Source organism: Agelaius tricolor, unplaced genomic scaffold, assembly GCF_023055355.1.
Source record: "Agelaius tricolor isolate 1412-34295 unplaced genomic scaffold, bAgeTri1.0.p SCAF_1, whole genome shotgun sequence".
NCBI lineage: Eukaryota > Metazoa > Chordata > Aves > Passeriformes > Icteridae > Agelaius > Agelaius tricolor.
In genome coordinates this window covers 62,011,470-62,037,253 of record NW_027269261.1, presented here as the reverse complement: position 1 = coordinate 62,037,253, position 25,784 = coordinate 62,011,470, and the positions used below count along the sequence as shown (strand labels likewise).

Genomic DNA, 25,784 nt, shown 5'->3' with positions numbered 1-25,784 from the left:
GCAGAAAACACAAAAGGAACTCATGCTGCTTGGACTTGTGAATAAAAGTGCCACAAAGCATCAACATCCATCATGGATGTCAGGGAAAAACATACACCAGACAAGGAAAACTATAAATAGAAAATGGCCCTTGCACCAAGTGAATTAGGTAATCATTAATCTGTTCTGCAAGCTTTTGAGTGAGAAACTAAGGCAAAACACCCATGTCCAGGCTGAGAGGGTATTGCCCTTCACTTGGACAATGTCTGAACCACAGACCCCTGGGATAGAAAAATCCTAAATCAGCAAAGGATGCTTCTACATCTACTTTTCTCTGCTACTCTGCCCCAGTCGCTGGCTATTGGGGCAGGACACAGAGCTACAGGATTTGGGTTTTTGCTCCGATCCAGACCAGTCACCTTTAAGTCTGGAGAACACATTAAGAAGATGTGTATCAACACAGAATTTGCTAGTTTTTGCCTAATGAAAATGTTAATTTAGCTATATCAAGCAGTACAAAATTCATGTCTTATGAAGTAAAAGCCAAATATGTGCTTCACATTAAATGTTTTGGGTCTTCCTGAAGAACACATCAGAACTACAATAAAGCACCAGCTCACATTAGAAAAATTTCAAGAGCAGGCTAGAGATGAGACAGCTCAGGGAGATATTGCCAATGTGTATAAACACCTGAAGGGAGGGTGCAAAGAGGACAGAGCCAGGCACTTTTCACTGGTGGCCAGTGACAGAACAGGAGGCAATGGGCACCAAGTGGAATACAGGAAGGTCCCTCTGAACAGCAGGAAACATTTTTTCTTGCTGTGGGGGTGCCTGAGAACTGACACAGGTTACCCAAGGAGGCTGCAAAATATCCATCCTTGGAGATTTTCAGAAGCCATCTGGACATGATCCTGGGCAACAGGCCCTAGGTGATTCTGCTTGAGCAGGGCGAGTTTGATGCAGATGACCTCCAGAGGTGCCTTTCGATCTCAGCCATCCTGTGATTTTCATTTCAAATGTAAACCTGTGCAGCCAAGATTGCTCAACACAGAAAGATGGAATGGAGCCTATGCCAAATACCTGGCCTTTCTGTTAGCTCATGTGAATCGGTCTCTCTGGCTTCTTAGAAAAATCCTGTAAAACTATTTTCTCCTGCTTCTCCAGCAAAAGCAGCTTTCCTACACTTCCTGAAGAAAATGAGCAACGTACCTATTAATTATATAAACCAGAGACAAATGTCTCCTGAGCAAAGGAGGTGAGCAGAGTTACTTCCACAGAAGAGTTGCCTGAGTAGAAAGTGAAGCTGCTATTCTTTCTGATATGTAGATGAGTGACGAAACTGAGACTCCTATCTCGTTCAATTTATTCATTATGAGCATAAAGACTTTCTGAGGCATTTCATTCTTTTTATGTAAAGGAGGCAGGATTTGACTTGAGGGTGAAAGCCTCTCTTTACCTGCTGTAAGAAACAGAGGATTGAAAAATAGGCAGATTCACATGTTAAACCTACTTAAAGAGGATAAGATCTTAATACAGTAGAGAAATTACAACCAGAGAATGCCACAAAAAGATCAAGTTAATTGGATCCTTGACTCTCTGACGAATGCTTATACCTAAATATACACTCAAAATATAATTTGCATTTTATTAGCAAGGTTTAGAGAAACTTCACAAAATAATTTCCTTCTTTCTCTAACTACTGCAAAGTAATTATGACATTATCATCTGCTCTTCTTGCAGGGATACAGCCATGAGAGAACTAGGCTACAACTAATGAGGAAACTTAAGAGTAGAAAGTAATTTTGAAGATGAGCTGAGTGTCCAGAAGAGTACCAGTATTAATATCAATACTCCAGGAATGCATCTTATGAACCAAGAACAGCCACAGGGGGCTTCTGACAAAAATAAAGTATTTGCATACCTCTATTGAAGTCTGCTGATGATTCAAAAGGAAATTTAGCCAAGGTAGTGGTGAAAAGCCCACAGATTTCAATAACTTGGACTGCAAAATCTCTCTCCTCAATTTCCTCTCTGGTCTGAAATTCAGTAAGTTCAGAAAAACACACACCAATGGCCCTCCTCAAGACTTGGCAAAGATACAGTCCAAAGTCATTGTCTCCTGGAGACTGAACTTCTGAACAAATTACAAAGCATCTCTAATAACCTGAACTGTCTAATATTTATGATGGTGGGTAATATCACCAGAAGTGAATTTTTTTTTTACAAATTTCCTATATATCAGAGAACTTAATAACGGAGGGCAGAAATATGGGACACTTTGTAAAATTAGTATTAAAATACTTCAGTCCATTTGCAAGCAGGAAATATAAATTCAGGCTACTTGATGTATTAACTTTTTACCTGCCACCTAATGCTCTCCTTGACATATTTTAAGTCTGTTATTATACTGAACAAATAAACCAAGTCACAAAATTGAATACACACATCTGAAGCAGGCTTCAAGATTTCACTTATTTTTCCAGACAAAACAAGCACCAGTGAAATTTGGAAAGTGCATTTCAGTCCACAGCTTTCTCAAATGGAAATATATCAAAGCTTTCTTGTAAGAGAAAAAAAATAATGCTCCCATGAGAATTGCTTGCCAGGGGCAAGCTCCATCTTCACAGTGTTCTAGTATCACCAGGAACCAGCCAAATTACTAGCTTTCCTATATGTAATCCCTAAAGAGATTCAGACAAGAAAGGTAGAAAAATCACTGCCAGGCTTGCGTAACAGGAACTGCTTTTGATAGCAAACCAGCCCAATAAGGCTTACAAAGAGTCAAACAAAATCACACATCCCACCAAAACTTGAACCTGATTACTTAGAAGAGAGACTTCTTGCAATGTCAAATCAAACACAAGAAATAATGATATCCACAGACTCATACAAACAGGTCAGATGCCTAGAAACAGGTCAGCTCATCAGAACTTAGGATTTTTGGAAGAACATTCAGAAGATGGTAGAGGAAAACTGCCTTTGTCTGCTGTGACTAACTTGGATTTACCAGGTGCATGAAGACAATTCCATATTGAAACTAGAATTCAAGGCAGAGACCTCCCCTTGCTTTGAACCCAGCACAGAAGAGATGTTTTGGTTGGATGAAGAAATATTAAAAGCAAAAAAAAATCATGTAGTAAAACCATAAAAAATTGCTGTAATTTATGGTTCAAATAAAACTTACAAACTTATCAGTAGAACCAGAACTCTCCACATTGTTACTATTATTAACAAATTATACATTTGATTCATACATTTCAAGGTTTTTAGCCTTTATTTTTCTACCTTATCTTTAATTCTAACAAACATTTTCTTCAAAATCATATGTGCAAGATCCACTACATAAAATAAAGTGCACCATATCTCCTGCTGATTTTGCAGCACGTAATAGCGTGATATCTAGTTTTGTACAATTATTTTTCTGACAATGTGCAGCTACTTTGCTAACTAACCACATAAGAATGTAACATCAGCTTCATCCCCATCTCACACCCACTTTTAAGACATCATGTCAACTAAGAAGCTGATCTCAGCTGCTGTGTTGGACACTACCTCTTTTCTTGATGCACAAGGTAACTTTTCTGGCAAATACTGACAACTTCAGAGAAAGATTCCAGTACATTCTTAAGAGCACAGAACAATGAAGCAGTACAAGAACTGATTATGGGGCAAAGCTCTCTACCAATTGAAGATCAGAGCATTTGATACTGCAACTCGGGAAGGCTACACAGTTGTAAATATCAAATATACACATGAGCCAAGGCACAGGTGATCTCTTTGGACACTTCTTTTGGGCACAATTGTAGGAGTCTACAATTGCACACTAAGCAGCAGAGACTTTGAGATACACTTGCTCTCAAAAGCAAGTAAGAAAGAAGTGAAAAAGAAACCATCAGTGGCTTCTTGTTCACTCCTGCATATCACAAATACTGTTTCTTCCTCCCAGCATCTCCTTCAAGTTCCAGTGCAGACAATCCTGAAGACTTCAAGAAATTCCCTTCCCAGAAATTGACAATTTACCAGGGAAAATATAAACAGACAATTAATCTGATGGACATATTCAGGAGGGTAAGTCAACTAACAGTAATGACAACACCAAACTTCCTGTAAAAGGAAGGGGAAAGGGAAAACTCCTTCTACACGCATCCAAGAATAATAGCAGTGCCATAGAAACCATGTAAAAAAAATCAATACAGTGCAGCCACTGAGCTGGGAGCTGAAGACCAGCTCTATACAAAGGTGAGCCATTAAATCATTGACTGGAACTACTTTTGGTAAAACCTCATAATTTAATTACAAATCCTATCCTAGTTCAATTTTTCTTCAAAAAACTAATCAGAGTAATTGAGTTATCTCTTTCAAGGTCTTGAAACGTATACCATCCCTCCCAGGTAAGTACATTTGTAATAGAGTTTAGAACTCCACTAAAAGTAATTCTTCTGCTAAAGCTCAAAATGAAATAAAGATGTTTCAACATAATGTACATTATAGAACTAGAAACTTTCATTACTAATCAAGACTAACTTATAGCTTGCTCATCAGGAAAATATCAGATGTCTCTACACCTACATTATGGTATCACACGTGTGTATAGACATGAGATATATCCCAAGATATATCCATATCTTGGCCAGGAATGCAAACACCAAGGTTTTGAGTTACTGTGCAACAACTCCTGTTCCTCATCCCTCACTCTCTAATAAACAGTGTTGTCAATAAAATTTGGCTTCTACAAACCAAAGACCCTATCGTTACTCAGAATTATCTGGAAGCAATACTAAAGCCATGACAAAGTAAATTGCGTTTCGTCGTTTTTTTCCCCTCCTCTGGCTGTGAGAACACACAGATCAATACTCTTCAGTATAAGAATTCTGCAGTGAAATTTTCATTTGTTACAAACAGCAACAAAAGGGCCCCAAGCATGCCCTGTCACTTCCAGTTTAGAAGGAAACGGACTAATAAACTCTTCCCCCTGGGTCATCTTTGACAACGGGCAATACTATGCCAGCTCTTATTAAAGGCAATTCATATCAGTGGCCCAAAAATTTCCTCTAAAATTATCATCTTTTGTATCCATGTAGCAGGATGTCAGCTTTAAAGTGCCACTGAGATATAGGACCTGTCATTATGGTTAATTTTCAGCAGAGTTTTAACACCAGAGTAGCTGATCCCTAAGGGTATGGGTATGCTTTTTTGGCTAACAAGATTTATTTAGCGGTTATCCAGACAAACAAGAAAATATATTACTGTATATTGCTTTTCAAATACATCAGCAAACAATAAATCCAACTATAAAACATATATCTTTGTTCTCTACCATGATGTCAAATAGATGAAAATGGTTTTGGAAGGTTTATCTTTTAGGGCATTTTTTAATATTTTTTATTTATATAGGTATATATGTGTGTGTATATGTAGATTTAAAAAAGAAAAAAGATTCTTGGACTTTCAATAAAAAGCACACAAAAAGTAAAGTCAACGTTAAAATAAAAAAACCTCTATAGCTGCTATATAAATATATATAGCTAAATATCAAATTTATTATTTGAGCCATAAATATGGTGTTATCTATGAAATTACCTAAGTTTTTCAGCAGGACAATATGAGGCATTTTAAAAGATGGTACTATGAAATTTTATATTCTTGTTGATTCTTTATTTATTTGAGACAAATAGTATTCTTAATACCATTTTACTGTGTTTTTATACTAGAAAAAAAAATAGAAAACTTAATTTATTGGATAAATACATTGATTTGCCCAGACTTTCTAACAACAATAGTCTGTTTTCATGCCTCAACAGGACTTATTTCAATTTATTAGGATGAAGACCATCTTTCAGATTCCTAGACAAAAGGTGCATCTAACAGAATAAAAAGAAGCTCTTAACATGTTGTCTAAATCTCTGTATAGTCAGCAAGGCCCATTTTTATTGATGTTTTATAGCAGCCATAAAACCTGGTTGACCTCAATCAACCAGCCTCCCAGGGAAAATACCTCTGCCAGCAAATACCAGATAAAAAATAGGTCAAGGCATTTCCCACACAGCTTTAATTTCTACAAACTGAGGACAAACTTGCTTGCCCTGTCCCCATTCCAGATGCAGTGTCTGACTTCAAGGTGCCAAACTGAGCAAATATCCCACTGCTTCACCAATGAACCAAGCAAGAGCCCACCGTGTGTTGGACCTCTGAACCCACCTGGCCAAAACAGCCCCTCCACCAGGCAGCAGCCCCACAAACAGATTTTGTACACCTCTTCTTTTTTCCCAGTTCAAAAGCTGTAAACTTCATCACAACCAAGAATGAAAAATGAAGTTTTGGAGGTGACATAGTTAGGTAAGAGGCAGTTCAATAGCTTATTCCAGGCCATAGAACACACGATTTTTGAAGTGAAAACTGAACTTCTATGTTCAACCACACCCTTTGCCAGTCAAGATTACATGTTTCCAGAGCAAAAGATGGAAAAAAGAAAAATCTCCAACTTGATGACACCACAAATGAGTTATGGTTGCACACCAGCTGGCTTTTGAATTCATTTCAACCAAAAAAGTATTTCAAGGGGGAAAAGCAAGTTTTCTTTTCTTTCCATTTACTTCTGTATTGGAAATCATCACAAAACAAGTCTACAATGCTCCCAGTAGTCCTTGGGTAGGTGAAAGTTTACAACTCTTTTAATCTACCTGTCTCCCAGGTAACAGACCAATGTATTATTTGCTCTACTACCAGCATGCTCAAGGCAACAGATTTAAAAAGGGAATGGCAACTATGTATAGGTGGAAGCTGATTTGCACCTTAAGTTCAACAAATAGGACTCACACACATTCCACACACTGTGGGATCAGGGTTTCACACAGGTGCATTCCATGGAAAGCAATTTTAAGAAGCTTTGCAAACCAGTCTTTCAACTTATGTGAGTTTCACAGGGCTATCTTTGTGTGATTGTTTCAGATCAAAGCATATGTAGACTAAATAAAAAGTGTAAGCAGAAAGCACTGGTATTAAAAGCATTTAACTGGATAAAATGAAAATAAATAAAACTTTACCTCGAACAATAAGTTGAGCAAAGTTTGAGACTCCAGAACCTCTCTCTGACTGCGTTACACAGCGGTATAAATCCTGGTCGGTTTTTGTCACCTCTTGTAACTTAAAGGTAGCTGCAAATCTTCTGTGATTGATATTTTTAGTCTGAGCAACTGGAATATCTTCCCCATTTCTTCTCTGAAAATAAGAGTAACCAAGTCAGAGTTAACTCAAAAGATATAAAAGACTTTTATCATTATCATCATACAAAGAAGACACAAAAAACAAAACCTCAACCCAAATGCACTCAGACCATGCTACCATGCATTTCCATGGTAGAAGAGCTCAGAACTGAGGTCCCATCAAGAAACAAACAGTACTCAGTATCATTTCAAAATCAAGTTAGCAGTGAAAAGTACCGTGACGATTTTGCACTGGCACAAAAACAGGACCAGCTCAACTGCAACTTTCTTATAGCTGGAATCATCCTAGGACAGCCCAGCAGCAGCAGTTGTACTCCTAAGAAAATTCATTCAACTTTAAGAAGATTTACAACACATACTCTGGGTGTATTGTAAGATATATTTAAACAAACCTGGCATTGAGGGATTTCAAAGGTCTGCAACAGCTCTTTTTAAACCAACCAACCAATGTTTCCTTTTTAATGCTACCTTTTATCTGTCCAAGTTCAATACCTTCTAAAATTTTAGCTTTGTTATACTAAGCACCACCTATCCATCTAAAGCTAGCTGAAATAAAAAAGTGGAGGGCAGGAAGGCACTAAAAGAGGAAAAACACAGATCTAATTTAAAGGAAGAAGCTTAGAGAGTTCTTAAAAAAGCATAGCTACCACAAATCACTGAAAAATTTAATCTGTCTGGAGCTGCAGGGCCAGGTGACAGGTCAGTAAGATAGAAACAGTTTGAGCTCTTGTGGGATCATTTTTCCTTATTACCATTCACATTAAATGCTCAATTTTGATTTCAATTGAAAAGCAGACCCTCCACCAAAAGTCAGCATTAAAAAACACCCAGAAACATGCACAAAGAGAACAAACAATGTCACTGCTCTCTCCCATGGACCAATTGTATGTTATTTCCTGACCAGGATACAGTTTCTGAGCACTCAGCATCGCTCAGTCCCTGGAAAGATGGCAGCATTTGCTTGTAACCACTCATTCTGCTCAGCACATAGCAAAGCATGACCTCTGTGAACATTTTTAACTCTAACCAACCCCTTGAATGAGAAACTTCATTGAGATTTTAAACTCCAAGCTTTCTAACACCAAAAGCACTACTGCTGAGCCACAGAATTTAATAACCCGAAATCCTGTGGCAAAACACAAAGGGCAGAAAAAGGAGGTGATTTAATGCTGCATGTGTGTATCAGGCAGCCTCATGTCACAGGCAGGACTACTTCCTAACACTTTACATCTACCCTTTGTCATCCTAGCAAGGTTTAGTCCCTTTAAACTGTTTTGTGGTAGATTAACCAGTGGTCCATTACCATTGAAACAAGCATTCAGTCTAACTATTAACACGTTTAAACAGATTAATTGTATTTATACCAAGCAGGTACATTCCAGTCACTCACATTCCAGCACAAAGACTATGCCATTATCTTTGCCAGTTGCAAGTTTATTGGTGGGATTTTCTCACTGCAGGAAGACACCATCCAGTTTCCCACGCCCAGCCATCCTCTCTGCCATTTCCTCAAGTGTGAGCTCTGTCTGCAGGGCTGGGCCAAAAAGAGCCACAAGATACCAAGAGCAAAAACAGATTTCCAGAACAAAAAGGCACATGAGATACTTCCAAAAGATATTCTTATTGCTCCTCCCCTAAAACTGTCATCATCTCATAACAGCCACAAGCCTGGTTATCACAGGCATGGCCTTTGAGAGGGTGTTCCCAGGGCAAAAACAATGGATGTCGGGCTCTAGGACACCTGGACCAACAGTGGTGCCACCAAGTCACCCTGTGACAGGCACAGGCTCCATCCTCAGCTCTGGGTATCTGACTCCAATTTAGAAAAATTAAGGAAGTTTTCTGATGTCTACAAACACTCCTACACATGAAATGCCTATTGAACTTCAGGAATCAATGAAATTATTAAATTTCAATATCAAGCAAATGAGGGATGATGCTAAAGGCTTTATTTCGGTGATGGTTAAACAACAGTAAAATTATTTTGTGGAAGATGCACCTTCCTCTCTGGGCTTCATTGATAGAAAATACTACATTTGAAAGAAGGATTTTCAAGACTTGCACTCCCTACCCTCCTCTCCACTCCAGCCCTGCCCCCATTCCCCAGTACCAACCCAAGATTGGGACTGTCAGAAATTTTATTTGTTTTTAATTTGATATTTGTTTAATATAAACCTTGTATCCAGTACCCTGAAATAACCAAAACTCATGGTACTTTCTTCCTCTCAGGCTTGTCCTGTGCCCTTATGGCCTTGCCACATCATAGCCACTCAGCAGAAGTCAAACTCCCACTAAACACAAACTTGCCATATGATTGTCAAAAATATCAAGCAGCCAATAATAAACCAAAGGTATATCCTTACATGATAGCAGACTTGACAAGCAAACCATGTAATGCAGTCATTTTTGTTCTGCTATGAAGGGAAAATACATATTAGGGAGTTCTCTAAAATGAAGGACTCCATTTCAGTAAGTCCAGCTCTTTAAATTGGAATGCCAAGCGCTTAGTCTGCAGCAGAGAAGCACATCCAAGCTACACTATATAAAATAATTTACACTCTGAAGATCAGAACTTGCTTACTTAAGCTCATCTGCATGTTTCAAGTTGAGAAACAAAGTGAATTTGGCTTCTACTTAAAATGAAATATTAATTCACTTCCAGAGAAATTAATTAAAATAAAATTTGACAAGCTTTACAGTTCTAGAACAACACCGCAGATTTTCTTTATTTATATCAGTGACTTCCTGCCATATTATCTTACAAGGCTTGGAGTAGTTGCTCTAATTTCTCTGTATTAGAATTTGTTTCTTGGGAAACAACTGCACAACTACATTTTCAAAGTCCTTCTACATGCATAGATTATCCATTAGAATATTTCTCCATCATTAAAATGATGAAAAGTTCAAACAGAAGAGAGTTCTCATCTAAAAATGAATGGTAAAGAAAAAGCCCTGCATTCATTTCAGTGAATATTCCTTACACTGATAACCCATTAGCCAGTCAGAGTTCAGATGCACTGTCACGATCTCTTAATTAAATTCTTCTTTTTAATGTCAGAACATTACTACTGATTTTAAAGGAGAGGAAAGAAAGGCAGCAGTGCTCTCTGCTTACTAAGGGTTCCTGGTACATACTGTTTCAATTTATGTCCTGCTCACACTGAACAGATCTTGAAAATGCTGCTCAATTAAGTTTTAAAAATTCAATTTAAAATTAATGTGGAGTTATACTAATGGGTAATGGCTGTACCCTGTGTGATCCTTGGTTCCTCCAGTCTCTTGCTGTCTGATTTGATAACCCTGAATTGCTCATTTAAGAGAGGTCACCACCAGGCAGCTCTCCTCTTTTGTGAAAATAACTCTGGGCTTTACAAAGAACTACTCTCTCTAAACACTTGATTAAAAGAAATATTAGTCTGTGAAAAAACCTCCTTAATTCTGGCATTCCAGGCATTTAAAATTACAATCTTAAATAAATCGCTCTGACTTCAAGGTTATTTTTAATTTGATGGGAACATGATTTCATTAAACTTTTTTCAGGCAATGAAATTAGATCATCTATATTTTAAATAAAGTCAAGAGCAAAGCCTACACAGCTTAAAAACAATCTTGGGTAAATTAACAGTTAGTCTTAAATATCTCTCTTTTGCCTTATGAAAGAAATCAAGCATTTAGTAAATATGAAATGCAATTTTAGTGGATCTTTTAGAACCTAAGTGGAACCAAAAGAATCTAAATTGCCAAGTCTTATTTAATTGGTAGAATTTAAGTGCGTATCTTATACAAATTTAAAACTTATTAGCCTTTCTCCCTTAACTTTTCAGGGTGAAAAGTTGCTAGCTTTACTTTTTTTGGTTAAGTAGCAATGAGACACCTGTCTGCAGTGATGTTCCCTCTAAATTTTCCAGAACCCTTTTTTTAACACCAGTGATTTTTATAAGCCTGGACAGTTCAACCTTACACATCCCCGTCTTTTTCTTACTGTAAACACCTTAAAATAAGCCCACTCTGCTGCTAATAATTACAGTCAACTCTGGCTGCCTTCTCAGGCTCTCAGCTGGATGCCGGGATGCCTCCGGAGATCAGAAGATGTCAACGCTTTGGCTGCAGTGACACCCACGTTACTCTGGCAGCAGTGCCCTATCAGCTGCCCTGCACTCACTTCCTCCTCACCTTCCCTCCTGTGCTCACTTACAAAAACCAACCTGGAATATGAAAAATCTTCCTGAGAGCTCTCTCCCTCCCCATATATTATCATCACCGAATGGATCAGCTTGTGATCGGATTCGCTGCATGGCCACTGGCAGCAGAGGAGAGGGCAAGTTATGTGTGGTAAGCAGGGCACAAGTCCACAGGGTGTCTGAGCAACCCAGTCCCCAAAGCTGCCATCAGAACTTCACCAGCAGCACAAGGGCTGGAAAGATAACCCCATCAGCCCAGGGCATTAAACCTCTGCTGCCTTGAGCAAAGGGCCATTTGTAAACAACACGTTCCAAAACATTCCTGGGTTTACTCATTATGTAAAGGAAGAAATGTCTCTTTTTGATGGGGAAAAAAAAGAGAGCTGACTGTGGATAGTTTGAATGCCAGCATTAATGCCCAATCTCTGCCAGATCATATTTTCAAAAAAATTAAAATTAAAAAAAAAGAGAAGTAAAAGACACAAATAACTAGTGCTTAAATTTTATTTTATATGCACCTGTCTTTCACTTTTCCACAGACATACGTATTCTTTTAGAGCACTTAAGATACAATTTCCAAAGGGAGGAAAATCTAAAGCCATTTCTATATTATTGTTGCTGCTGTTGCTATTGTTATTATTATATTTTCTTCTTTTACACAAATGTCTCAATATGTTCTTGGCATTTTGAAATTTATTAACATACTAGGAACATAATAAAGCATGACATATACTTATTGTGTGAAATTATAAATAAAATTTTAATTTTTTCCCCCACAAAAGATTTAATTACTGAACAAAGTGGGATTATTTTTCCAATTTTATTTATAAGTACAAAATTTAGACTAAGAAATAATTTTTTTTTCAAGAAGATCATGAATTAGAAATATAGCTTAAGTAATATGCCTAAATAGTCCTATCTTTTAAGAAGAAAAGAAGGTGAGCTAACAATTTTTTTTGATTGATTATTAAGGGGAAGCATTAAATATTTTAAGTAGGAAATTAGCAGGATTTGCTTTAACTTTCTGGTCTCCTACATGCATAGCAAACCAGAATAAGATTCTACTTCCCGATGAACTGTGTATTCATTTATTAGCAAGAAAAGCTGCACAACTTTTCCCATGCAAACATACACTGAAGATCATGAACAAATGTGATAAGCCAAGCTTTATCCTGCATGCTGCACTGCAGTACAGAAAAATCCACAATTACTTAAAATGTCTTGGTACCATGCACTGCTGTTACTCAAACTTGTCCCCTTTGAAGTAGCTCAAATTTCTATTACACTGCACTGACCCTCCTACTGAAGAAATCAAGGGCTCTGATGAAATAATATAATTGAGAGCCATCTGGCCCTTTAGAGGTAGCACTTATAATTTATTTTATTATAATAAGAGCCACCCAAGGCAAACTAGCAAAATTCATAGCACCGTGTCCCTGGCCGTGCCACCACACAAACAAAAGTCACACTCACTTTCTCTGAGCATTTTAAAGCCTCTTAGTTTGAGGCTAATTGAACCCATGTTGAACATTCAAAAAAAAAAAAAAAAAACAACCTTTTTTTTTTTTTTAAATGGAGCTTTTCAGAAAGCCTTGGTTCCGGAATGCAGTGTTCTTGATTTAAAAAAATAACAAGCAACCAAAACCACATAACTCGCAAAAGTATGAATTCCTGATACAGTGATTTAAGGTCTATGTCACCTTGAGCAGTGCACAGTGAGCTACAGTATTTATCCTGCAGCATAAAATAAAAAAAATCTGCTTAGTTAGAAGACAATGAAGGAAAAAACTTGCGCAAAAGCCCACCACTGAGGGCCAACATACCACAAGACAGCTCCTCAAAAATTTCTCAGCAGACCATTTTACCCTTTTCTAAAAGCATCCAAGCCTACCAGCTCTTCTGTAATTCATTAAGTCCTGCAGCTATTTGAGAAAACTAGGGCCTGGGGTATTAAGGGTACCTACAACACACCACACCACTGAGGAGAAGACAACCTGGATGCAGGTGATAGCAGACAAGAGTCCCAGGAGAGAACGGCCAAGGAATTTATAACGTCTTTTTATATACATCACCTTATTTCAGGTGTCTCATGTACATGGGTGCTTCAGCCACAGGCTGACTGAGGAGTGACTACCAACTACACCCAAAGAAGGAGCAAATTTCCACGGCAGCCATTCTCCCTGTAAAGTACAAAATGGCAGGAGAGAAGGAGCCACCACTGAGGCCACAGTCAGCTGCACAGCTCCCAGCACCGGATGCTCCAGCCACCACAGGACCCCAGGGAAGACCTACAGGGCGGGCAACTCCAAAGACTGCTGTGTAACCTAAATGACTGGTAGCTATTCAGACCAGAGGACTTAGCTAACTGGGGCAGAATTAAATTAAGACCAGGAGGATTACAGTATTTCATGTTGTTGAAACCTAGGATGACCGGGCATCTAGGGGAAACTGCCATATTTATCCATGAAGCTGATAAATTGAGGCAGGAGAGAGGGAGATGACACAGGGTTAAATGACATAGATAGCATCAAAGGTGAATAGAAGGGGAAGAAAATAGAGGGGGGGAAAAAACCCTTTGTGAAACAAACAAGTTATGAATACTTTAAATTTTCATGGGTTGAATATTCTGTATAACCATGTCTGAGTCAGGAGTGTGCAATACAGAATAAACTACAAGTAAAGTAATTTACAAGGAGCCTAATAGATCACTTCAAGGCAGCTTTTCATACAACTTTGGAAAAAAGGTTTGGGAAACAAGAATGTCTATCACACACCATGAACATGATGAGGTGAAAGTGAAGGTAGAATAGACAAGTCATTGCAAAAGAGCACTCTATGTCTCCCTACACTGTGTCCTCCTTTCAAAAACATATTTTCTGTAAGTAAAAGCAACCAATATGAAACAAATGAGGAAAGTGAAGTTTCTGTGCAAGCCTCAAGCACAGGGAAAAAAAAAAAGAATTTATATCCTGCTTAGCCACTGTCAGTAATCAAGATAAAGGTAAGATGATGTAGACTTGAGCAGGATTTTACTGGCTGAGGAAAGAAGGTTTGGCACAAACAGCCCAGTTTGCTGTGCAGATTAGTACTTGCTTTAGGCAGATGATGCTGATAATCCAAAAAAGTCTTCTGTCTCCCCAGAGGCTCACCCACTGCCACCCAGGGAGAAGAGCAAAACCAGAGCCATAGGCCCTCTCTCTTCCTGCAGCCTCCACACAGCATCATAGCTCCCACTCCTCCTTAGGGCAGCAGGCCTGACTGACTTATTTCAGTTCAAAACCAAAAAGCATCAAATTTGACAGTTGACCAGAACCAAAAAGGGGATCAAAACTCTCCATCCCAGTTCCACGGCTGAAACCCTGCGGATGCTAGCAAGGCATCTTCTCTGAACTCTCTCTAGGCAGCACTGAACAAGAAAGCAAAATAACAAAGCTTTTCTAACATTCAGAGTATACGCAGCCCTCCTTAGCTTTCAGGGATCATAAAATTTGTGCAAACCAACAAAAAAAAAATCATTCTTCCCATGAACACAGTGAATAGGCAAGTGCACTGTAACAGCAAATGTTTTATCATCAAACTAAAGAAAGGGTATCTTAACCAGTTAATTAACTGTATCAAAATGCAATGGTATCTCAAAAGGCAAAGTTACATTAGAAAACTCACAGAAAGCAACATGCGAACAATGTAAAACAAAGTTAAATTGGACGTGACTCTCCTATTAGAAATGCATTTTTTCTGAGACCAAAAGCAAGCCTCCTAGCATTCACTGTTAGCTTAGCTAAATGGTTTACCCCAAAGACCCACAGCCCACACCTCAACCCTCCTTCTGAATACTAATCCATGTCTTCACCTGGGAACAGCAGGAGGAAAAGACTTCTGTTGCACAACTTTTCTCCTTTGAGGGGAAATAACCCTTCCAGAAAGCAAAACAAAATAGTTAATGTTTTGTCCCTCATTCCTTTGCCAGAGGCATGAATTCTTATACAGCCTTTCTAATCTAAATTCCTGGAATATTATGTTGATCGTGCACAATGCATCATCACAGGATACCATCTGCATGTGCCCAGTCCAAAGACTTGTTAAAGAGCGCATATATGCACTACCTAGCAAGAAAAATGAATGCTAAATATCACATCCTATTCTGTGCCAATCAGCACCAAAACCCAAGATGATGGTGAACAGGGCATTGGGGATTATGGCAGTTTCCTCTACAAAAGGAGTGGGATGCAGCCAGTTGTTTGAGCCTGAACAGACGCTCGCGCATCCTCCAGTAACAGTTGGTACCGCTGGGAGGTCAGCCCGACTCCATTGTTTTTGCAGCAATTTGCATTTTATTTTCCATAATGCTGTTTAATTTCACTTTTTCAATTATTACTCTCAGGCAATTGCTTTAATTATCTGTTATTCCACGAGGAAAGACACTTTCCTCTGGCAGAGACAGGGGCTGCATCAGACCGTATTAACGCTGACGAGTCTCTCCACAGGCGAGCGCGGGGCTGCGGCGCCAGCCTTGGCAGCGCGCGTGGAGGGCGGTTAGCCAGCACCCACAGCTATTGCTGACAGATTGGCCCGCTCGCCACCGCTCAGATGGCAAATCTGCCCAGGATTACAAGGCGCATATTAAACCTTTAAATGCATGCAGCCGGCACCCCTTTGAATTTCAGATTCGCCAAGGCAAATGGTATCACCGCAGAGAGTGGCAAAGCGCATCTGACTGCAAAGCCAGAACAAGCCGCTTTCCCTAATCCAATGCTGTGTTAATGCAAAGCTCAGCAATGATGGATGGACTCATTAGTGCCGCAGTTATCGCCATCTGAACCAGGTGCCAAGACATATGGTTTAACAGATGTTCCAGCAAGAAGCTCTGTACGCTGCGCTGTACGAGTGTCCAGCTGAACCGGACATCGATAAGACACTGAAAATCGTATTGGGCTTCTGGGAGCCACAATGGTTCCCAGCTCAGGAAGCTGTTAAACACAGCCCGATTATGCAAAAAACCCTATTGCTCTGATATCCCAATTAGATCGACAAAACAAATGCTGGACACCACATACACTGCTTTCTGGAGTCTTGGTGTACCCAAATGTTATTTAATCTACCCAGTCAATTCTATTTCTCTACTGTCTTTGCAAAGAAATTAAGTTTTCTTCATATAGAAATCGTTACATTAAATAAGTAACCAGAGCCCCCATCCCGCTCTTGCATTTCCATGTTTAGAATGCCCTGTGTGCAGTATTCTTTCAAAAATTTAATATGTAACACATATCCATTCTGAGCATAGGATTACCATGCAGAAGCGACTTGTTTGCAAGCTTATTTACTGACGCAACTCCTCTGGAATGCATGACATTTCACAGGGAAATAAATAGATTAAAACAGGGATCCTTCTTACAGTAATTTAGCAAATCAATGTGCACAAAGCAGCAAGGTGCATCAAATACTAATAAAAGAAAAACTCCTTATTCTTTAAGCATCTTTTCAAAGAAAGAAAATTCATAGGCTTTAGAAAGAAAGAAAATCAGCAGTAAGTGGGCAAGAACCAGTTTATTGTTATATCCATCTATACACACTATATTCATTTCTTTTAGACTACACACACACTTATGGTCACCACCTACAGGAAAGCATCTTTCAGCAAGAAATTCTGCTAATTCCTAAAGCTTAGAAATCAGAGCATACCAAAGCATAGCAGGTGGAAAACCTAGGTTACCACCTTGGGTTTAGAAACTCCTGTCACACAACTCATCTGCTTCAGTGTGGGCAGTAAGACCGAACTACAGCTGTTGGCGTGTGGTATATTACAGTGGAAATTTCAAGAGAAGTTGGAAAAAACTGAAACAAAAGCCCCCCAGCATTACATTCTGAAGGGAATGACAAGTAAAAAAGCTACTAAGCCCTGTGAATGACTGAATGTACTTCAGAAACAACATCAATGTTGTTTAACATTTAAACAAAAACTAAGGACATCGAAAACCTTTCAGAATTTGCTAATAATTGCAGGTCATAAAGAGACTCCTTCAGCACATAACTGTAAAAGATTTGATAGCAGATCAAGTTGAAAAGGTGAAGAACAAAAGAATCTGAGCTGCATTTCTATCCTGCTCCCACACCTACTATTCACACTGTCACAAAGGTGTGTTTCACATCAACTTGTTCAACCAGTTAAATCTCTTTATCTGTGCAAATATTTATTCTGTATTAATGCAGCCTAAACTTTTGAAAACTTCTGTTATCTTTACTGTTTATCTTTCAATGACAGAGCTTTGACTGTCCCAAACATTGGTCCACTGAGGCTACAAAATACAGAGGTGGCAGGAAAGGGATATCAAAGGGGATAAGAGACCAGATACAATCCAAAACCAAACAAACAAGAGCAGAATCTGCAGCCATGAAAGTCAGGAGAGGTTCAATTCAGTGTTAATCCCTATTTGTCTGAAATGTTTACAGACATACATTTATAGAAAATGATGTGTTGATGAAAATACTGTCATTACAGCAATAAACACACAGGAAACAGTGTATTGAAATGCTGTGCCTATTTTTGTCCATTTTTATTTTTAGACACATAAAGCTATGTGCACTTAATTATATGTATACTGGGAAAAACATAAGCATGGAAATGTTCTTGCAGATAGAACATCTAGTATATGATCAGGGCTGAGTAACTAAAAGAAAATTGAAGTTTACATAGGTATACAAGGAGACACGCTACCATAATCCCCACTTTTATGTCATGGGGTTACAGTCTTTTCCTCTTCCCTGCTTCTAATCAAACATCCCAATCTTTTTCCACCTGCTGGCATTATTTATATGGGTAACTTAGACGTGAATCAAGCTGGGGAAAAAGACACACACACAAAAAAAAACCCAAAAAACAAAAAAACAAGTAAACAAATAAATAAAACAAAAACAAAACCAGAAAAAAAACACGAACAAATCAAAACCCAACAAAAAGATCCACAACCCCCCTCCCCCCAACAACAAAAATCCAATTGGAGTCAAAATCTTTTTCAGTCAGATCACTTTCCTGAATTGACTTATTGGAGAGCTGCAAAAGCTCCAGATCAGTGCAGAGAGGGATCAAGAGGGTGAAGCTGATCCCAGAGCAGCTCAGACCAAGCCCTGCCAAAGCAGCCATGGGACTGCAGGACTTTGAACACAGAGACGGGTGGCTGCTATTTTTTTTTTTTTTATGTGCTGCTGAACTTACTTTAATTCTTCTCAAAACAGAAGACTGCAAGAGCCAGAGAACACCGGTAGGGTCTTCAACAAAATCTCTGCCTGCACATATTTACTACTTCAATGCAAGCATATGAAATCTTAGATCTCCTCAGATGCAAAAAAAGCCTGATGTCCTAGATTGCTCCTCAAACTTTTCCTTATGAAAGAATGCGTTTTAATAGCAAATTCTTTGTTGTTTTTTCCTTTTTTTTCTTCCTCCTCAAGGAAATAGTTTTTCTTTTTCAATAAGGACATAACCAAAAGCTATTTTCGCTAAAACTATGTGCTTGGCAAGTGTCTTCTTCCCCACCATCATCCACTTTAGTTTTCATTTTTGCACTTTGTTTTTTTTATAATGGCCTTATTTTTTTGAGAAAAATACATTCCTGGAATGCTTCAGCTCAAGGCTCTCAAAAGCAATTATTTAGGCATTTGATTTGATCTGCCAGTTCTTCCTTTCAGGCTATTCGGGCTTTATGAATCTTGAGTTTGGTCAAAGGTTAAAGCGAACCTTTCCCAAATTACACTCCAGTGTTTCATGAGGCCAAACATATCCATGCCAGTTTTTAAGGACAAGGAGTAAATCCACTATTAGCTATGTACAATAGTAACTTTGAGTGCAATCTAAAGTATCCATATAGGGAAGGTTGCCAATTCACACATATTGGGAAAGTAGGATTGCTGAGGTGGAATGATGAGTGAGAAAAAGTCCCCCTTAAACTGATGAAAATTCATGACTGTTTACAAGAGAAAAAGAAAGAGAACAGAAGCTCAAGTATCAAGGTATCTTCAAGAGTATCAGGGCACTTCACAAGCCCAGGCAAGCACAGTTATAACCTCTAAAGCACTTCATCTATCACACTGTGAGAAATTATCATATCTGTGATCCATATACACACACACACACAAATAAACTACCCATGAAGCATATGGAGGGACAAAACATATGTTTTCTGAGTTGATCTGGCTGCTAGTTGGGCTTCTCCAGGGAGTGAAAGTTAGAAAGGATAATCTGTCAGAGTTATCTGCCTCCAAGGAGTGAGTGAAAGGGAAGATTTCCAGCTGGCTGTCTCTACTGGGTCTTTCTGACCCACAATCAACTGCAAGTGGCGCTTCACAGGTTTGCTGGAATGCTCCTCATGCTATTGTCTTGCCTTGGATATAGCAAAACCCAGGCCAGTTTCATTTTTTGTGCTTTGTGTGCTCTATTTGGCAAGTCTCTGAAATCAAGCTGCTTTTTCTGAATGAATGCATTACATGTTTACTCAATTTAAACAAATTACTGCTCAAAGACATGGAGTACAAATCATTCCTACTGCTGTGATACCTTTTCACTAAATGCAATGCAGTTACTGCTTGTGTTCCTTTTTAATGTTGCAGCATATTTGTCTGATAATATCATTTGCATATCAGATTTTTCAATCATCTTTTAAAAAAATCTCTTTAAAATTTCAAGCTTATCACATGCCTATATGCAACAGCTAGCCAAGGTTCATCACCTCCACTATTAAAACAGAAATTAAGCTGAAATAACTGATGGTAGTTCACTTCAAAATATATTTGGTCAAAAAAACATATTTTTAAAGTTCTGATTATAGATAATTTAAAAGTATGTTTCCCAAAAAATTACATAGATTTTAATTCTGAAAATAAACAGTAATACATATTATAGGAAAATAAAGTTTTAGAGAATATATTTAGAAACCATTCTAAAGGGATGTTGGTGCTTAAGATTTACATTTAAACTAAAGAATGCACAGAAGTTGTATATGTACCACTTAAGTGATTTTTTTAAAATCCTTTTTAAATGGTAAAATTTAATTTTTTTAAGAGCAACTGGAAACTTTGCCATTATGTTACTCAACCAGTGGTCTTAAGTGTAAGTACCTCATTGCCATAATACAGAGCAGACTGGGTATTTTGGAGGATGGTGGTGTTCATTTCTTTTTTTCCTTCTTTCATAGTAAGAAGGGTTATATTCTGGTTAGAGCCATCTCTTAAATTCTGACATACATATTATTCACAATCATAAATGGGTAAAAGTTAAAGCTCCTCCTATTGTAGAGACAAAGGATGTGCAGCAGTCCTTTTAGGCTCTTCCATTAATGTGCCACTGAGTGAAACTGATATGCACACAGAAGTGCAGCCACATCTCTCCAGCCACCTGCTTGGACAGGTAATTTATGTGATTAAAAAGTCCTCAAAATTCACAACAGCTTGGTTACATCTGTGTATTACTAGATCCTAAATGCCAATTATCTGCATTTAATGATAGTACATTTTTAAACAGAGGAGTTGATTTACAATGAGAGAAAGCACACAATGCCTTTAAGGACCAAACTTATCCCAGCACCCACACCAGCTCTTATTTTTAATCAAAGCATTACAACGTTGCAAAACTGATTACAAGTTTCTCCATTGAACAGACATAAAATTCCATTTAAACTACATATTTTACATGCAGAAAAATAAAAGGCTTTGAATTTTAAACATTTCATATCCAGAAAATAGCTTGTCCTCTAGCCAAACAGACTTGCATGAGTTAGCCTTACCTGGAGCCATAACTTGTTATTCACTGCATCTCTCCCTGTAGCAATGCACTGAAATGTAGCATTCTGCCCTGCATTGACCTCTACATCCCCCAGCCTCAAAAAATGTGGCGATTTATCTGTAGAGGGGGGAAAACAAAAATTACAAATAAATGTCATTATAAAAAAATAAAGGTGCCAGAAACATTATTATCTCACTCAACCTCCATGTTTTAACAATCTTTGGCTAAAAAAGAAACAGCAGAGAGAATATTATTTGTCTCATCTGCATTTGAGAAGTGCTTTCAGTCTTTCCTCTTCTCCCCTGGTGATTCTACTAACTTTATGTTATACATGTGTTATAATAAAGTCTTTTTAAAATAGAAGCCAAAAGAAGGAGATCAGGTGCCAAAATGTCAGCAGCACTTGACAAGAATTATCCCAACGACTTTTGACTTTATGAAATCCATCATACTGAGAAAAACCCTATTAGCAGCATACCACTCAAGCAAATAGATACTGCTCATGTTATTTGCAATGCAACACAGAGCTCTTGTTTTGGAAAACGAGACCACTTGTGGCATTGAATATAATATTTCAGGAGCTGACAAATATATTTTTCACACTGAGAAAGGCTGTAGGAAATCTCAGTGGCACAACCACCTGAAGGATTTACTAGACCTACAAAAGCCAACAGAAACATTTGAGGAATGAGCATGTTACGCAGCTCACCCACCTTTTTCTCAAGAACAACTAAAGAAAACAGTAGTTGAACTGTTCTTTCTTTGTGCTTACTAAAGAAACATGATGCACAGGAAAAAAACATTAAATTGGAACAAACAGGGTTTAAACATCAGTAACAAAAAGAGCTTGTCTGAATACTATAACATACTGATAATGTGCGGGATGACTGTATCCGAGTGCCTTTTGTTTTGGCATTTCAAAACAAAACACAAAGAGGAGGAAAATACATATGAAAGCCAGATATTGAATCCAAGCAGAGCTTTGCTGAGAACAGGCATCAGATAGCTGGGATGGCTGAAATATTAAAAAGGTAACTCACTCAAATACCCTGTAAGCCTGGTAGCTCCCAAGAGCTACAATTTTAAAAGGTTTGGAGTAGAAGAAAACAGGATGTGAGGCTGCCATTGGAACTTTATTATTTGGCATCATTTTACAAAGTTGGAGCAGGATATTGTTATGTCCTGGTCATTTCATAAAGCAATTAAATTATCAGCCATGTGGTACATTAGAATGAAATCATATTTTAGAGAGGGTATGTCTAGGGGATGATGAGAAGAGTTAAACAGAAAGAAATTGCAAAAAATTTTGATAACAAGTGCTAGAAATGCACAGTAACAATTTCTTCCTCACAACCTTTTATTTGTAGAATATTCTCATTGTCATAACTTGTGTTTGCATGTATGCAATTATTCCCCAGGATTAGCAGGGAAAGGCAAACATAAATGCCTGAAGCCTGTCCACAAAACAATAAAGAAAATGCAATCTCTCAGTAGTTCAACAGCCAGAAGTCTCTTTTTTAATCTATTTTGTCTGTTTAGAAAAAAAAAAAAAAGAAAAAAGGGTTATAAAATCTGATGAACCTCCTACAAGCATCTGCCAATTCAGTTTTCTTTAATCAGTGAGTATATACATTAACATTAAAACCCATTTTGATTATACACACCAAATGTGTATGAGTGAAAAGACTTTGAAGAATGCCTTTTTTTTTAATCCCTGTATAATTTACTTCTGGCAGAAAAATATTTCACCCAGGTAAATCACTATTGCAATCACATATCTTCCTGGAAGCTGCAACAAAAATACTATTGAAACAACAAAAAATATCAGTGAACAAGTGATGAAAACTGAGCAGTCCACAGCAATATCATATATGTCCTGAAAAGACAGAGAAAAATGCAGCTCTTAATCATTACTTACCGCAAGGGTAACTCAGGACCTGGATGTCATCAATGGCAATGTAGCCATTTCTTCCATCTGAGACTTCAGCTTCAAATATTACCTGTCAAAATGAAAGAAAAAATGTTTACAACACTCATTTCTACAGAATTCCCCTGGTGGCAAGCGTGTAGATATAAGACACGTTGCCTTTTTCATTTAGTTGAAGTTCCTACAAGGTTTGACAACTGAATGGAATATTTATTAGTCAGTGTGGTGCAGATCCCTACCATTCATATACATGGCTTGCTTTGGATTTGCTGCACATAGCACACCAGAAAAATACATGTTTAACTGCATACTGCTTTATCTCAGCTAAATGTGCAAGCATGATTCAATTCTGAAAAAATGCCATTACTTTCAGACAGGTTAGGCATCACTTCACACAGGTGATCAACCAATTTTAAGAAAATTTGTTTTCTTCCTGGGGCTCACAATATAGTCTCCTGTAAACTTCTGCAGCTCAGTTGCACAGGAAAACACAGAAATAGTGCGGCACTCCCCAGTGGCAACAAAATGAACAGCTGTGACACGAGATTTATGCAGTTGTCATTAACTTCATTCTTCCTTCTTGCAAGGCAGTGAGGAAATTCCTATGTATGAAGAAAAAGAAGACACTGTCTTCTCATCCAGTGTCTTCTCCCACCCCAAATGGGCAGTTAATAACAAAGAATTGCTTGGTGGTGGTTCAGCAAGTTCCTGAAATTGTGCTTTGACTGCAGAAAGAAGATGCCTGTGGGGAATGTATATTTTGATAGCCCTGGACTATAATCCTTCTTCCAGTTTCTCCAGACATTCTTGCTAAGACTGCACTTCTAGCCAATTTCTTTTTTTTCCTTCTAATTTTATTTGCACCCAAATGGAATTTAGTTACAAGAACCACTTCATTCTCTGCCTCTTGCTCCTGCCTTGGCCAACAGCAGCATGATGGATATTAATTTAGTGTCTGGGAGTCCTACTTTCATAGTGTGCCTTGTCCATTGACCTTTCTGACCAGAGCACTGTTTGACAATGTCTACCCACTCTTCAGGCATTTTCAGAGAGCTGGCACTTGTTCCCAGTAACAAACATCAATATGACTATCTTTATTTCTTTAATAGTTTGGATTATCATCTTTTTCTTTACTTAAATGGTTGCATGGTATGGAAAACAACTCAGTAAGAAAGAAACATTATGTTTAAAGTCCTTCTGCCAGACTGGTTTCTTTAAAGCACAATACAGTTCTATAACATACACAAACTCTGAAAGCCCATTGTTTCTCAAAGTCTAGTTAAGAAATTTTCACATCAATGCTAAGAACTGAACTAAATTTGCACCTCATTCTAACTGGGTTGCTATGGATTCACTTGGAAATAACTTAGATCCAATTCTCAGGAAAGCTCTGGCTATCTAAGTGTCCTTCTCCTGTGTGTTGATACCTTCTTATACTGGGAGTCAGAGGACAGAAAGCTACATTTCTTGGGATACTGCTGGGAATTAATTTACTTCAATTTTTTTTCCCGTCTGCTAGATGCTTTTTAGTAATCTCCACCCTGCAGGAGTAGGAAGCTATCAGAAAAGGAGAAATCCACAGCAAATAGAAAGATAAAAGACATGGAGAACCATGAGAAAAAGAAAAGTAACAAAAAAAAACCTCCAGAAAACATGGAGAAACAGGGAAAGACAAGAAGTTTATGCAAAGTTATAAGGGACATGGTTTACAAGGTAAGAAAAAGAAAAATACAATAATTAAAAAGACATATTAGAGAGCTGATATTTCATATATATAGTATCATTTTTTATATTCATAATTGGCAGAAATACAACTATGAAACATTCATAACCATGGATAAAATAAAGTAAAAATGCTGCTCAGTTTAAAAAATTATCAGGCTTTAATTTGATAACATCTGTTCATATTTAAAATGGGAAATGGAAAAAGACAATTGCATGCATAGGTGAAAACAGCAGTTCAAAATGCTGACAAGTCAGGCAAGAATCTGAGGTAGTTCTTTTCCTCAAATACACAAACACCTTGAGAAAAAACAGACTGTTGAGCCATTGCTTTCACCAGAGGGGGCATATCCTAATAAGACACAAGTCTCTGGGAGTGAATCCTGCACTTCACCTGCACTGCTATTCAGTTTGCAGTCCTAGAAAGAATAGCTTCCACACTTCTGTTTTAGTTGAAAAAAAAAATCATATTATCACTCTCTCCAGAAAACATTAGTTGTCTGTGCAACCATAAATGTCCTTCCTTTATTACAATTTAATTGCATGCCCATATAGTGCACTTCTGAGAGATGCTCACTTTCTTTAATGGAGAAGAGAGAGAAACTGTTTCCAGGGGATGAATTGGGCTGGCACAGAGCAGGGGCATGGAGACAACTATCCTGTCTCATTTGTACTAGAACTGACACAATGAATGAGAATGGGAAGTGCTGAATATTTCAGGTAATTCAAATGCTACTCAAGGGAATCAGATTGATCCCAGAATCTTCTACATAGTTCCAAGGTGATATACAAAAAGTTATTTGCTTCTCCAAATAAAATTGCATATCCTTGTTTATGAAGTATACCTACATTCAGACACAAATTAAGATCCAGGGTCAGAACTCCCTGAACTGAACACACTCCTATGTATTTAGCCATTCCTAATGTATTTCTTGTCCATATACTGGCCCATTTTCTCCCTAAAACCATGCAAGCTTTTA

General features: G+C 38.0%; 1 protein-coding gene across 12 annotated transcripts in view; it reads right to left on the bottom strand.

Annotated features, from left to right (window-relative positions):
* PTPRK (protein tyrosine phosphatase receptor type K) overlaps positions 1-25,784 on the bottom strand; it is a 381,645-nt gene that overhangs the window by 184,016 nt on the left and 171,845 nt on the right. For all 12 annotated transcript variants that reach the window (XM_071437018.1, XM_071437032.1, XM_071437039.1 and 9 more), the window contains exons 4-6: positions 23,074-23,155; positions 21,157-21,272; positions 7,023-7,197 (exon numbers count right to left, since the gene is read on the bottom strand). In XM_071437018.1, coding sequence (XP_071293119.1) covers positions 7,023-7,197; positions 21,157-21,272; positions 23,074-23,155 — 373 coding nt within the window. The remainder of the gene's footprint in view (positions 1-7,022; positions 7,198-21,156; positions 21,273-23,073; positions 23,156-25,784) is intronic.